The sequence below is a fragment of the Peromyscus eremicus genome, chromosome 17, assembly GCF_949786415.1.
Source record: "Peromyscus eremicus chromosome 17, PerEre_H2_v1, whole genome shotgun sequence".
NCBI classification, from domain to species: Eukaryota; Metazoa; Chordata; class Mammalia; order Rodentia; family Cricetidae; genus Peromyscus; species Peromyscus eremicus.
In genome coordinates, this window is record NC_081433.1 from 17,537,168 (window position 1) to 17,552,006 (window position 14,839).

The 14,839-nt window shown below is 48.7% G+C and overlaps 1 protein-coding gene across 4 annotated transcripts in view; it reads right to left on the minus strand.

Moving 5' to 3' along the window:
- Tacc1 (transforming acidic coiled-coil containing protein 1) overlaps nucleotides 1-14,839 on the minus strand; it is a 93,379-nt gene that overhangs the window by 45,866 nt on the left and 32,674 nt on the right. The window contains exons 1-2 of one of the 4 annotated variants that reach the window (XM_059244317.1): nucleotides 10,127-10,440; nucleotides 9,023-9,138 (exon numbers count right to left, since the gene is read on the minus strand). The exons of 1 other annotated variant lie outside the window; for it this stretch is intronic. In XM_059244317.1, coding sequence (XP_059100300.1) covers nucleotides 9,023-9,138; nucleotides 10,127-10,293 — 283 coding nt within the window. In that variant the 5' untranslated portion in view covers nucleotides 10,294-10,440. Of the gene's footprint in view, nucleotides 1-9,022; nucleotides 9,139-10,126; nucleotides 10,441-14,839 lie in introns of those variants that run through there. 2 more of the 4 variants (XM_059244316.1, XM_059244318.1) reach the window with 2 other exon arrangements.

A 14,839-nucleotide genomic window follows, 5' to 3' on the forward strand; every position in this document is an offset into this window, starting at 1 on the left:
GCATTGTCTACCTGGGGTGAGACCATGGTCCAATCTCGAACACTACTAACAAAAACAAAACAAACAAACAAAACAAACAAACAAAAAAACCTCGTCTCTCTACCTCAGAATAGGTGCAGAGTTCCAGGAGGCTGTGTGCCTCTCCATACCCCCTTTTCTTACCAGACAAGACTCAGGGAGAAGAGAAACCAAGCCCTTCCTACGTTTTCCTCATCGAAGAGCTGATACTGTTGTTACTTTTACTTATTTGTGGAGAGACAGGGTCTCTCTGTGTATTCCTGGCTGTCCTGGAACTCACTCTGTAGCCCAGGCTGGTCTCGAACTCAAGAGATCCGCCTGCCTCTGCCTCCCCAGCACTGGGACTAAAGGCATGCGCCACCACCACACAGGAGCTGAAGCTAATTATCCAGAAAATTGAATGTTTCCTGTACAACTGTCACGCTTACCCAAAGATGACTTTTGCTCCTGCTGGTTGTGTCTAAATGTGCAGCAAACGTCTGCTGTTCGAAACCCAAACTACAATGTATAGACACATGCATATGGAAGTGCACGCATGCCAAGTTCACAGGCACAGGAAGACCGATCTCCTAGTGACGTTTAGCTGTCACTCAGGAGGGTGCTTTCCCCAGCACACACCCTGTCCTGGCAGCATTTGAAGGCCTTTCATTTCCTCTTAGCCTTCCCAAACACTGCACAGGGGGAGCCACAAACTCCCTGAAGGGGCAAACTGTGAAACACATTTCACGGAGCTCTGGATGTGCAAGCCCTCCCTCCTCCTCCCCTGCCCTGTAGAAATGGAGACTGAACTCAGGGTCTAGCGCTATGTAGGTCAGGTTGGTCTCAAAGTTGTGCTGACCCTCCTGTCTCAACCTCCTGAGAGTTAGACTATTAATGGATTTTACATATTTTTTAAAAAAAAAAAAAAAACTTAACACCAATTTACTCTGTGTGTGTGTGTGTGTGTGTGTGTGTGTGTGTGTGTGTGTGTGTGGTGGGCGGAGGGCACATCAGATGGTTCTCTTTCTGCCAGGTGGGTTCCAGGGTCAAGGCTCTGGTCCTGACGTCTCACTTTTTGAAACAGAAATCATATCCTACCTCAGCATCACTGCTATGACGGAAATGCTCTAAACAAAAAACCCCTGCACCTAAAACAGCTGAACAAGACAGCGGGTTAGGTGAGCATCCTGTAGTGGGAAGTGGGAAGCATACACTATTCCTTTCCTGGTGGTGCTGGACCAATTATCGTGGTGCACACCTTCAGCTGCAGCATGGGGAGGCTGAGCGGGAGAACCAGGAGCTGGAGGCCAGCCTGGGCTCCACGGTGACTCAGCCTCAAAGGCAAACGGAATGAAGAGGAGAGAACGCAGGGGCCAAGGATGCAGTTGAGTAGTAGAGCCCTCAGGAGTATCCGCCTGCCCAGCGGGGCAGCCAGGCACACTTGCCCTTGTGAAGCAGCAAGAGACCCATGTTATCAGCAATCCCCAGTGAGTTCACCAGCAAGAAGAGCAAACCCTAGGATTGGTGCTCACAAAGTGGAGGCCGAGATCTTCAACTCAAAAGCATCGGGGCCCTTCTACAGTCAACCCTTACAGTCACGGGCATGGTTAGCAACCTTGGTTATCCAAGCTCCAGGATTGTTCGATGGACAAACGACGGACTCCCCCACACTACGGTGGGTTTTGGAGATTATGAGAAAACAGTCACACCCCAAGACAGCCTATAGATAAGACTGCTGCTTCGGAGAGATTACAATGGCTTTTCTGGCTTTTTGTTTTTGTTTTCCTGTCTTTTGAGACAGGGTCTCACTATGTAGCTCTGGCTGTCCTGGAACTCACTCTGCAGACCAGGCTGGCCTCGAACTCAGAGATCCACCCGCCTCTGCCTCCTGAGTGCTGGGATTAAAGGCGTGCACCATCACTGCTTGATTGGTTTCCGGTTTTCTTTGAGAAAGGTGTTTCATATAACCCAGTCGGATCTTGAACTTACTGTGCAGCCAAAGGTGACCTTGAACTCCTGATTCTCCTGCCTCTAGCTCCTGAGAACTGGGAGAACTGTTGGTTCACCACCGTGCCTGATTTAAACTTTACGTCCACTACCCCCACTCTTTTGGGCATCGCCTTTAGACCATACCCATTGTCCCAGTGGAGGCATTTAGGACTACTCCCAACTCCATAGGTAGGAAATGCCTCTGCCACAGAAATTATCAGAGAAAATGAGTATCAGGGTAAATATGCCGAGTGATAAGGGAGGGATGCAACTCAGGAAGGAGTTTAATCCTTAGAATACTTAAGAAGGCCTTGTAGCTGGGCGTGGTGGCACACCCCTTTAGTCCTAGTACTTGGGAGGCAGAGGCAGGCAGATCTCTGTGAGTTCGAGGCCAGCCCGATCTACAGAGTGAGCTTCAGGACAGTCAGGGCTACACAGAGAAACCCTGTCTTGAAAAACCAAAAACTGAAACAAACAAAGGCCTTGACTTTGCTACATCTAAAAAGAGTAAGTGATTTGGAAGTCACTAAAATCTCCACTTCCTGCAGGCATGAGAGTTCTTCTGCCCTGGTGCTCTTTATCAGACACTGTTCTGGGTTCTGAGAAAACAGCTTTCCTAACACAAAACAGTGTCTTGGGTGGAGTGCCATACGGAGTGGAAATACTTCCTCCCTCCCTCATTACATTGTAACAAGGAAGCCAACATTCCCCACTCCAGTGGAAAAAACAGAAATGCAGGATGCCGCTAAAGCTAACGTCTTCAAGTGTTAAACATCTTAGGCTAGAATCACAGAAAAAAAAACTAAATTAAGCTGTGAAAGAGCCAATCATACCAAAAAAAATCAAAGCATTAAGCTGGGGCATGGTAGATGAGGCCACATATGTTAAACTGGCAGACTAGGTCATGTTTAATGTCCTTATTAGTCTCATTATTTCTAGGGCTTTCTAATAAAGCAATCTCTTGATGTGGTTAAAGAAATATTCAACTGGGGCTGGAGAGATGGCTCAGAGGTTAAGAGCAGTGGCTGCTCTTCAGAGGTCCTAAGTTCAATTCCCAGCACCCACATGATGGCTCACAACCTTCTGTAGTTAGATCTGGTGCCCTCTTCTGGCCTGCCTGCATAATGCAGGTAGAATACTTGTATGCATAATAAATAAATCTTTTTTTTTTTAAAGTATTCAACTAAATCCTAAAGAAAACATACTTGTAGATTTGAACGGACCACTTCAATATGTACCGAATAAAAATATTTGCATAATATCTGCTTATAAACATGCTCAAAGTTTTAGAATAAAATGTCTAGGGCTCAGATTTTAGCAAGATCTGTATTCTAGGTCTTAAACATCCAATTAATATACCCATATATTGATATACTCATACACAGCACCCAATATTACATTAGAAATACTGAATATGCAAAGTCTATGTTGGTGATGACAGAGAGATGCCTCGGTGATTAAGAATCTGTAATGTTCTTGCAGAGAACCAACCGTGATGGGCTCACAACCACATGTAACTCCATCTCCAAAGATTGCTGCGCATGCTCAAACCCACACACAGACATATAACCGAAAACTAAAATAAGATCTGTTTTTAAAAGTCTATGTTGGTACTTGTATTATTAGATGATTCCAAAATGATTTCTCCCATGCTTTATTTCCTTTTCCAAATACATATTATTATTTTTTAACTCTCTGAATCCTTTAGTGACAAGTCAAGCACACTGTCTCCAAAGGAGACAGAGTCAGGCAACCTTTCTCCTGTAAGGAAGCCTTTCCCGACCCCATGGGCCCACACGGGTGGAAATTGATCACACACTGCTCACTTGTTATTCGAGTACAGCCACCTTCTTCATTCTTTATGGCATCACCCCGGTCACTTCTCTGAACCCAGCAGAAGTATGGATAGAGGTTACCAAACCTCTCCAGGTCCAAGTACTCAACCACTAACCAGCCACTTAAGCATGGCTATATTCCCAAACAGCATCACCACAATTTTTTTTTTCAAACATTTAATTTTTGAAAGGAAAATTTTTTTTTCCTGTCCTGGAACTCACTTTGTGAACCAGGCTGGACTTGAACTCAGAGATCTGCCTGCCTCTGCCTCCCAGCGCTGGAAATAAAGGTATGCTCCCCCACTTCTGGCTCAATCATTAAAAAAATTTAAATCCTTTCTATCCCTGGAGGGCCAAAAAAAAAAGGTAGGTGACCCAATTTGGTCTTGAGCATGGATTGGTGTTTCTGATCTAAATACCAAAATTATGTCAATGAATAATTTTGCATTTCTCACTGGGGCGGTGGTGGTGCATGCCTTTAAACCCAGCCCTTGGGAGACAGAGGCAGGAGGATCTCTGTGACCTCAAGGCTAGCCTGGCCTACAGAGTGAATTCCAGATCAGCCAGGGCTACACAGAGGATACCCTGTCTCAAAAAAACCAAAAAAACAAAACAAAAAAAAAGCATTTCTTACATCAACACCAGCAATAAAGAACTAAAGTATCTTAATGGCTAGTGAGATGCTCAGCCATGAGTCTGGGGATCCAAGTTCAATTCAATCCCTAGAACCCACGTAGGGCCCTCTACACACACACACACACACACACACACACACACACACACACCTCTCTCTCTCTCTCTCTCTCTCTCTCTCTCTCTCTCTCTGGCATGTGTGCCTCTCCCCACAGCCATGATAATAATAGTTTTTTTAAGCAGCTAAAATGGCTGGGTATGGTGGCACACACATTTAGGCAGAAGCGTAAGGATCTCTAAGTTTGAGGTCAAGCATGGCTACCTATGGAGTTCAGGCTAATCTAGTGAGACCCTGTCTCTGAACAAAGCAAGCGAACCCGGCTCAAGAACCTTTTGTTGGGAACAGCAAACTGCAAACAGAACGACCAGTGGAAACTTTACGGCTGCCAGTGTGGTATTTCCAAGAAATACTTTCGGTTAGTTTGAGTTTATTACATATTCAGAAGCCAACTTTTTTTTTCTGTCTTAAAAAACACAACCTGACCTACTATTTAATTGCTAGCATAAAACTGTCTTAAGAGGACTCATTACAAAATTTGTATACGTTCTTAAAACAGTCTCCAATAAAAAGCAAAACTGTATTTCTCTCTGAATGTAAAGAACCAGGAAGCAGGTGATGGAGCAGGCGTATGGCACTAGCCTATACACGTGAGACTGACAGGACACCAGGAAGCCTAGCTCATTACAAGTCCTGAGAAGACAGCCCACCCCCACCCCCACCAGTTTGTATGTGCTGCCCAACCAAGTCCTGGAGCCACAGAAATTCAAATAAAACTATTTTAGATGAAAGTGAAACATCCAGTCCAAGAAATTAAAACTTCACCATGAACTGACTTAAGAAGTTTTGCTCAGGCAGAGGCAGGCAGATCTCTGAGTTCAAGGCCAGCCTGGTCTACAGAGCAAGTTCCAGGACAGCCAGGGCTACACAAAGAGACCATGTCTCGAAAAACAAAAACAAACAAACAAAAATTATTTGGGGATGGAGAGATGGCCCGGCGGTTAAGAGCACTGACTGCTCTTCCAGAGGACCCAGGATCAATTCCCAGTACCCACATGGCAGCTCACAGCTGTCTGTAACTCCAGTTCCAGGGGATCCAATACCCTCACGTAGACATACACGCAGGCAAAACACCAACACACATAAAATTTAAAAAATCATTAAAAAAAAAAAAAAAGAACAACTTTTGCTCAGTGAAACCATCTTCAGCGAGACCTATGCTTCCCATTGTATTCTCGGGACGACTTGGTATGTGTGCCGAGGCAATCCACACTGACTCCATGTCACAATCCAGTGACTGACTCCGTAAGATCCTTAAGAGGCCAGACACTAACCAGTCTGAGGAGTCGCCCCACTGTCTAAAGACCTTAAACCGGGGGGTTTTATAACGGGCAGGGTGGGATCCCAGACTACACACCACCACTCTCCGCCCCCTACAGTCACACTCCGAAGCCATGAACCACCCCGGGGAACTTTGCTGATCGGAGACTCTCTAAGAAGAAAACATTTACACAGAATGAAAGAGTGTGAGAGCCGCTGGAACAGGAAGGCCCAAACAACTGAGTGTCTGCGGCTGGGGGGGTATAGAGGGGCGGGGCCAATCCCAGCCTCTATTCATTTACCAAAGAACCCGGCAGATTATTCAGAACAGCAGACTGGTAGACCATTGAGGAAAGGCTGCCCAGGCCCAGGACAATTCCAAGAGGCTTTCAAACAGCTACTTAACATACGTCTTGTGGGCTTCATTTAAATGTGACGAGAAGGCCCACAAAACAGCTCTTTCAGGCGTCCAGTCCTCCCTCCCAATCTGCCTGCGAGAATTTTGAGAGGAGAAAGGAAGCTATGGAGACCAGCAGGATCTTCTTTACAGAAAGTACTGCGCACGCCCCTCTGCACCGTATCAGTCCGTGGGAACGAGCAGTCCCGACCCGGGAGCAGAACCAGCCCACAGCCAGCTCAAGGTGCTGTTTGAGACTCAGCGGGGTACACACAGCATGGAGATCACAATTTCTAGTCAAAAAACAAACTGCAAAAAAAAAGAGGTGACGATATACCAGTAACTCTACCTCCTCTACAAAGTCCTGTGACTCGACTTCCCCAGGCAACCTAGGAAGTAAGCACTAAGCTACATCACCTGTGAGCCCAAGAAGTCATGATCAACTCCAAGATCGGGCACTGAAAGTTGTTCCATCGAACTCCCACTGTATGGCGATCAGGGGGAAGCCACCTACAAAGGACATCCATCCCAGAGCCCCTCCTCCATAAAGCAGCCAAACAGCCTTGCCAAAAGGAAGTCAGGCCCAGCACTTGAGAGGCTGGGGCACTGAGTTCAAGGCCAGCCTGGGCTACACGGGGAGACTCTTTTATTTATCTCATAAACAACAACATCTTGGGTCAGCAAAATGGCTCCGGGAGTGTTTACTGCTCCGCCTGACCAGAGACCTGAGTTCAGTCCCTTCAACCAACATGGTGGAAGAACAGAGCCAATTCCTGAGTTGTCCTCCAAACATCACAGCGGCACACGCCCCTACCACCACCAAATAATTAATGCAAAAAACAAATTTTTTTAAATTAAGAAATATGGGGGTTGAGGATTTAGCTCAGTGGTAGAGCGCTTGCCCTGGGTTTGGTCCTCAGCTCTGGGGGGTGGAGGGGGGATGATATGCCTGAAGCAGTGGCTGACAACTTTAATCCCAGGACCGGGGATGCAGAGGCAAATGGATCTCTGTTAAGTTCAAAGCCACTTGGTCTACACAGCAAGTTCCAGGCTAGCCATGGCTACATAGCTGAAGCCCTGTCTCACAAAAAAGAAATCAAAGCCTTGTCACAATGAGTTGAACTGTGTCCCCAAGAAGATATGTCTAAAGACATAATCTACCAGAAATGTGCCCTTACTTGGAAATAGCACCTTTGGAGGTGCAGTGAGGTTAAAACGAGGTCACACTAGATTGGAGAGAGTATTATATTGAATGACTGATGGCATGGCCACATGAAGACAGACTTACATGGAAACCCACCATGTGATAAGGCCAAAAGGAATTAGGTTGCCGCAAGCCCAACCCCAAGGACCGTTGACAAGCGGCAGGAAGTTAGAGTAGACAAGAAGGGAGTTTTTCTCAGAGTCCCATTTTGATCAGTTCCTGGGAACTATGCGCATAAACTTGTTTTGAGGCACTCGGCCTATGGTATTTTGTTCAGATGACCTACAAGCCGTTTTCTATCTCACTCAGAAAACCTAATCATCATTAACATTGCTTGGCCTGCCTCTCACCTTGCTGACTTCAGCTCCTATTACTAGTCATTCCACTTGGGCAACACCGACCTCTGTGCCTGCTCCTTCAGAACGCATGATTCTCCACACCCTGGGGCCTCACTGCTTATGGGCTCCTCCTTTGCAAATTCTGTTCCTTTTGCAGAAAGAGTTCTTCTCCCAAAGAAATATACAAGTTTTGTTCCCTCAATTTTCCCCTTTTAGGAGTCTGTTCAAGTTGCCTTCTCCACCAATTTCCCCTAAACTAACGTCCAGCATTTACTGACCAGGCCCATAGGCCATGGCCCCCTACCCACCCACCCCTGTTCTCCACAGAACTTAACACACCCCAACAGACAGATATATCTTGCTTTTGACCCTTAAAAGGTTCTCCTCCCTCCAAAATGTTGCTTAGTGAGATCAGGAATTCAACTTCTGTATCACAGTGCCTCTATTTACTGAAGGAACAAATTAATTCCTATTAGAACAAGTGAAATTTTATTCAAAACTATGTAACAATAAACCAAGGAGGGTGGTGCAGGCCTATCATTCCAGCAGTTGAGGATAGCAGAACCAGTCCAAGGTTATATTCAACTACACAGTGAGTTTCAAGGCCAGCCTGAGCTATCCAAAAAAAAAAAAAAAAAAAAACGACAAAAAAAGATTGCCATTAATTTAGCGGGCCAGAAGCATCTAGAATTAAAGGCCATGTATGAGGTTGGGCTCTGGGGGGACAGAAAAGAGTTATGTGTACCAGATTTTCTTGGTTAGACTGAAGGGCTCCCCACCGGTCCTTGGTGAAAAGGAAAGGCAAGGAATTTTGAAACTGCTTAAGATTCCTAACTCAACAATCAACTCTTACCTATAATTTTGTGTCTAGCCACACCCTTGTAGGAAAAACATCTAGACTGTGGGATCTGTGAAGGCAGACCTAAACATAACCCGACCAGTTACCGCTGCATTCAGTTTTTACTTATTCGGGGTTGAGAAGGAATTTCCAACTGGTTGAGAATACCAATAATCTCATACTCCAAATTCACAATCTCTCTTCAGAGAATGAAGCAAGCTTTGGATCATCAAATGACCAAAGCATTTATTTCACAAAACAAAAGGCAAAGGGGGCCTTCCATTCAGCAAAGAGACAATCTAACTTCTCTGAAGTGGTGCTCGAGGTACACACGCACCCCTTTTTATGCGCCCCCCTCACTTTCTTTTTTTTTAAGTTACAACCAAAGAGGTAGAAAATTAAAGTTGCATTACCTTGGGTTTTGGCCTCGGGATCTGTCGATCCTAGTGGTGAATCACAAGACTCCCTGAGAGGCGATCTGATTGGAGTTTCAGCTTCAGGAGTCTCAAAATTACCTTCAGAATCCGAGCTGCCAAGGGGGAAAAATGAGGCATTACCACAGTCAACGGTATTTCCAACTGCCTTTAAAAACGCACTTATTCACAAAGGTGCGGGTCCAGCACCTCCGTCTAACTTTGCAACCAACCAATCAATCCTCAACCCGGCTGAGAGAGAGGCTGCAGCAGTGTTTCAGCGGATGCCCCGCATCCTCGCTCCCCGAAATCTCTTCCGTCCTCTGGAGCTTCTCACGGGGACCACTTATTTTTGAGGTCATCTTTGCCTTTCACACCCGAAAGGGGGGTGGGGGGCAGGTTTCCCAATCAACTCTTTTCCTCTTAATAGACCCCTTTTCCAGAGGCTTAAAAAATGAATACCGCCCCACCCCCAAACTAAGCCAAGTCTTTTCATGCCCTGCTCCTTGGTAGGCCTCTACCTGGCTGAAAGTCACTCGAGGCTGCAAATGCCGTCACCTGCCTTCCACAATCACACGTGTGACAGCTCAGCAGAGACCACCATTTCTCACCAGCTGCCAGGGGCCTGTCATCACGCGATTCCTCTTTTTACCACGGCTGCATTTGAGGACACTGCGGGGCCGAGCAGGGCGGGGGAGCGATTTCCTGCCCACCGTGGGGGGGATAAAAAAAGCTACAAATCCCACCTGGCCTCATCCACTGACACTACCCGGGGTGACAGTGTCCGGGGGCCGGCCGGGGTGTCGACGCTTACAGAAAGCGACCCCGGCACACCGGGGTGCGGAGACTGCGGATGCGGGGCTGGGTTCAGAAAGCTCACAAGCCAAGACGGGGGGACGGAAAGCACACTGGGCAGACACAACACGCCCGAACTTTCGGGTGGCACAGCGGGGGACCCGGCGGCTGCGGGGGAGGGGGGAGGCAAGACGCCGCCGCGGGGACCCGGGGACACACACACGATGGCGCGCACACAGCAGCAAGGACCCGCGGGGTCGGGGGAGGACGGCGCGCGCCGGCATCCCGGCTGGGATGCGGTGTACTTGCCTGAAACTCAGGGATTTGGTCTCGGCTTGCGAGTCCTCCTCCTCCTCGGGGTCGCCCTCTGGGGGACCTCCGGCTTCTTCCTCCCCGGCGCCCGCGCCGCGGACCGCGGACCACGTCCACTTGGCCCACTGCACGGGCGACAGGATCTGCCAGGGACTGAACGCCATGAGCGCGCGGCTGCCCGCCCCTGCGGTGGCAAACGGCGGCCTCCTTCCCTTCAAGATGGAGGGGCCGGTGACAGGCGCCGGCAGCGACGCCGGCGACCCGCGGATGTGGCTCCAACGAGCGCCGTCGGGCCGGGCGCAGCGCTTCCTCCCACGGCCCGCAGCGCCGCTCGCCCCCGCGCCGCGCCGCGCCACCCGCTCGCCCCCGCGCGCCCCCGCCCACCCGCCTCTCCTTTCCCTCCCTCTCCCTCTATCTCCCTCTCTCTCCTCTCTCTGCGCCGCTCGGCTCCGGGGTCCGCTCCCGCCTCCAGCAGCCCCGGCCGCCGCGGAGCCGCGCCCCTGGAGCCGCCCCCTCGGACCGAACTACTGGATCGGCGCGCGGGGGCGACCGCTGCCGATCGGAAGCGCGCTGCCACCGCCGCCACCACCACCCCCCGTCGCCGCGCTGGTCGCGCCCGGCCTGGTTCGGGCAGGGGCAACCCGACCGCGCTCGCCCTCCCCGCGGGGACCCGCGCCTGGCGGCTGGCGGCGCGGCTCGGCGCGGCGCCGACGTCCGTTTCCGAGCGCGTGTGCGCGCCGCTGCGCCTTTCCTCTTCCCCTTTCATCGGCTCTTCCTGCCGTTAGGACTTGATGGCGTTGGCGGACGCTGGACCGCACAGAAGTTAAGCCCTTTATTTAAAAAAAAAAAAAAAACAAAAACCCTCCTCCCGAAATAAAACTGGGAACCTAGGTAGACTGTTGTACCTTCTCCCTGACACTAGTCATCTCCATCCCCATTACCCCCAGCATTTGGAAGGTTCCCCCAGCCAAGACAAGAACTGAAGATGCCTTGCCTGGACCAAACCACACTCACTGGGGCTCTGGAGTGGCCAGACCTAGAATAGAGGCTACAAAACTGCCCCCTGACAAGACAGCCTGAGCGGTTTCCCGTTGTCCTTTCTTTTCATAACTTGAAGGCTTTTTTTCAGATAATTTCTAAGGCTTTGGTTACTGATGTCATTTGCCAAAGCCAGCAGGCCTGATGACCGCAGCCTGTAGGATAAAATCGTTTTATCTTTGGAGGCGAAGAGAAGAGTTTTGGGGTTTTTTTTTTCCCCTTCATCTTTGAAGGATTCAGCGAAGGGACTGCCCCAGGCCCTCTCTCCTAGTGAACCCGCTGTCTCCAATTCTTGAGACACTTGGTGCGTCAATAATGCGTTTCTTGTGCTGCTGTCGTTTCTCAGTCTCTGAGAATCGTGAGATGTGGCCGCAATTCCCACAGAGAGTGCGCCTCCAAAATCCAGGCCAAGGTCACGCCGAAACTTGCAGGACACGGAGGATCTCCCCTGAGAGGAACTGGCACTGTGTAGACTGCGGATGAATCACAAAGGTCTTACACACTCGGTAACAAAGCAAGCATGGGAGATAAGGCTTGGCAGGAATCCTGCCATAATGAAAAGGCAGGAGGATGCTTCGGAATCCATTGCTGCTTCTTGCCAGAGATAAACAAGACTGTCAAGAGTGTCGTAAGACTTGGAAAAAAAAAGTATGCAGAAGTTATTTTGTTTTAGGTCTACAAGAACTATGCCAACGCTATCCAACTGTTGGTCACCAAGTAAATCTTTAGATTAGAAATCCCTTAGGTTCCTCCGTTTGATACAAGTATCCTGTGGCCTGAAAATAATGTAAGGCTGTACCCGGGTCTTGATCATTCTTCCTCAATAGTGCTAGAATCTTTTTGCCTTCTCTCCATCCTTGCCATGACTTACATAGTTCCTGTGCACTCCCTAACCCCTTACAATGTCAGTCTCTAACTGGCTTTCCTCTGCCTAGCTGATCCTGCTTCCCTAGGCCCCTCGGCGGGGACCTAGATCTAACCTTTATATGCCCAAGAACACCTCAGAGACTGTAAAAACACAAATTGACACTGGGATGTAGCTCAGAGGGAGCAGCTTGTCTAGCACGCACAGGGACCTGAATTCCATTCCTAGCCGGAAGGAGGGGGTGAGGGGGTGAGGGTGCAGTGGTGTCTAGACAGTTGTATGTGTATTACAATGTCCTTGAGGAACTGTCAAAGGGTAAACTTGGCAAACAATATCTAACTTAAGCCAATATCTAGCTTAAGATATCGGCAAACAATATCTAAACTTACTTCTAGAACAGTTTCTCTTGGCCCGCGGAGCTTTCTACGGTCCTGAAATATACCTCTTCTCCCACCTGAACCCCAAGTTTCCCCCCACACCGCAAAATCCCTGGCCTTGGCTAGCCAAACTTCTCTCATCACCCAGCTCAGTGGCCTCCTGTGGGAAAGCAACTCTATGCTGTGTGTCCTTCTTATACCTGAACATTCATGGCAATCGTGACTGTGGCCCTTAGTTGAAAGAGTGAAAAGGAGCGTTCTTAGTAGGGACCTGGGGACAGCAAGCATAAGCCACGCCTGTCTCAGGATGCAAGGTCACCCTACACTTAGCACAGCATATGCAACACGTTTATTTACGTGTACACATCCTACTTTTGTACCATAAAATTCCAAAGGCCAGAGACCATGTCATACTTATGATACATTTTTGTCTCTCCAGAACCTACGGACAAGAGCGCACACTCAATCGATGTTCAATAAATTATATAAACAAACTAGTTTCCATTTGTCTTTCCAAGTTTGACTAAGCTCCCAGGGAAGCTACATGTTTTGTTTCGGTTTTTTTGAGACAGGGTTTCTCTGTGTAGTTTTGGTGCCTGTCCTGGATCTTGCTCTGTAGACCAGGCTGGCCTCGAACTCACAGAGATCCGCCTGCCTCTGCCTCCCCAGTGCTGGGATTAAACGCGTGCGCCACCACCGCCCAGCAAGGGCAGCTCTGTACAGCAGCAGCTTGAGATGACAGAAGCAGACACCTAAGTTTCCCAAACTCCCATCTTGTTCGCGTCTAGGACTCAGAGTCAAGAGCAACAAGTAACTCGCTCTATAGCCTTCACGGAAGTTGAGTCAGTCTGACGTGTCCATTTCCCTATAATTCTGGAAAAGGCGGACCATGGCCTAGCTGCCACAGAGCAGAATGTCTGCAAATACATAACCCGAGCAGCCAAGAAACCTACTTGTTTTGGAATTGACCTTAAGCTGAGAAAGGGCCTTTTATTCTTTGCCACGGCTTCTTGCCCTTCCCAGAAGCAATGGAACAATATAACAGGAAAATCTAAAATACAATTCCCTGGGGCTGGAGATGTAGCTCTGTGGGATAGCGGAGTACTTAGCATGCATGGGGCTCTGGGTTCAATTCCCACTAAAAAAAATAACTCCTTCAAAGCATGCTACAAATGTTGGCTAGGTCAAGCATGATGTAGCAACCAATGCTACAGAGGGGTCTGCAAAACGGGTATCTTCAGTAAAAGTTAAAGAAACCGAGCAGGGGCTGAGAGATGGCTCAGTGGTTGAAAGCACTAATTGCTGTTGCACAGGACCCAGGTTCAGTTCCCACCACCCACAAGGCTACTTACAACCATCTTTAACTCTAGTTCAGGGTACTTGACACCCTCTTCTGGCTTTCAGGGGCACCAGGCACGCACAAGGGGTATACCTACATACATGCAGGCAAAGCACACATACACATAAATCTACAAATAAAACGAGTAAACAAATTCTGACCGCCTAAGACTCCTGCTGGCCGGAATTCTTGTCAGGCTCCCCTAAGCCTCAGCATGCCTCCACCCTGAGCTATCTTTGTTCTCTTAGAATCTAGTTTTATCCGGAATCCTGCAGGTTCGGTTTAGTGAAAATCTCCACCCTCACTCTCTCCCACGGGCCTGCCTTTGGTAAGAATCTTGTCAAGTAGGTTTAGCCGGAATCATCCCGTGCCCCCCCCCTCCCAGAACTTCCTCTTAATAATTTTTCAGTCAGTGACACAACCTCCCTCAATGCAGGTCCCTGCCTATAGATACTCACTTGTCCTTGTGTTTGGGCTTAAACCAGATCTCTATTTTACAAAATCCTAGCAGGGTCGTCCCTTAAATGAAGTCTTCCATATTTAACAAGAGTCACAGCAGACCTCCCGTTAACAAGCAAGCCGTTACTTCGTAGCATAACCACTGTGAGAAGGCCTGTGAGGACAGGGTCGGATGAGAGAGGCAGGTCAGGTGAGGAGGCCTCACTGTGATCAATTCTTCTACATAACAGACCTGTTAAGGAGTGTAGAACTTGCTGGAATAGGGGGATCAAACACAAGGGCCCACCCAGCTTATCAACGGGCATAGCTCTCTCATAGCTGAGGGCTCCAGCAGGTCCTGTTGCCCATCTTCCATACAACACCCAAAACTTGGCTGTTATACGATATCTTTTAATATCATAATTGTTCTTGCTCATGTAAACTGTTGAAATCGGGTGCAGCTGAAGGACCAGCCAAAGGCACCTCGTGTGCACCTTCTAGGCCCACGGAACCTGAACAGGCAAAGAGGAGTGTTCATGCTTTAAAGCAAGGAAGTCATGGCGCCCTTTAGAAAGACTGTAGATCATTCTGGAAGCAACTTTGGGAGGCCTGGATTAAAGGACCCAGGACTGAGAGACCCAAGAAATTGCATA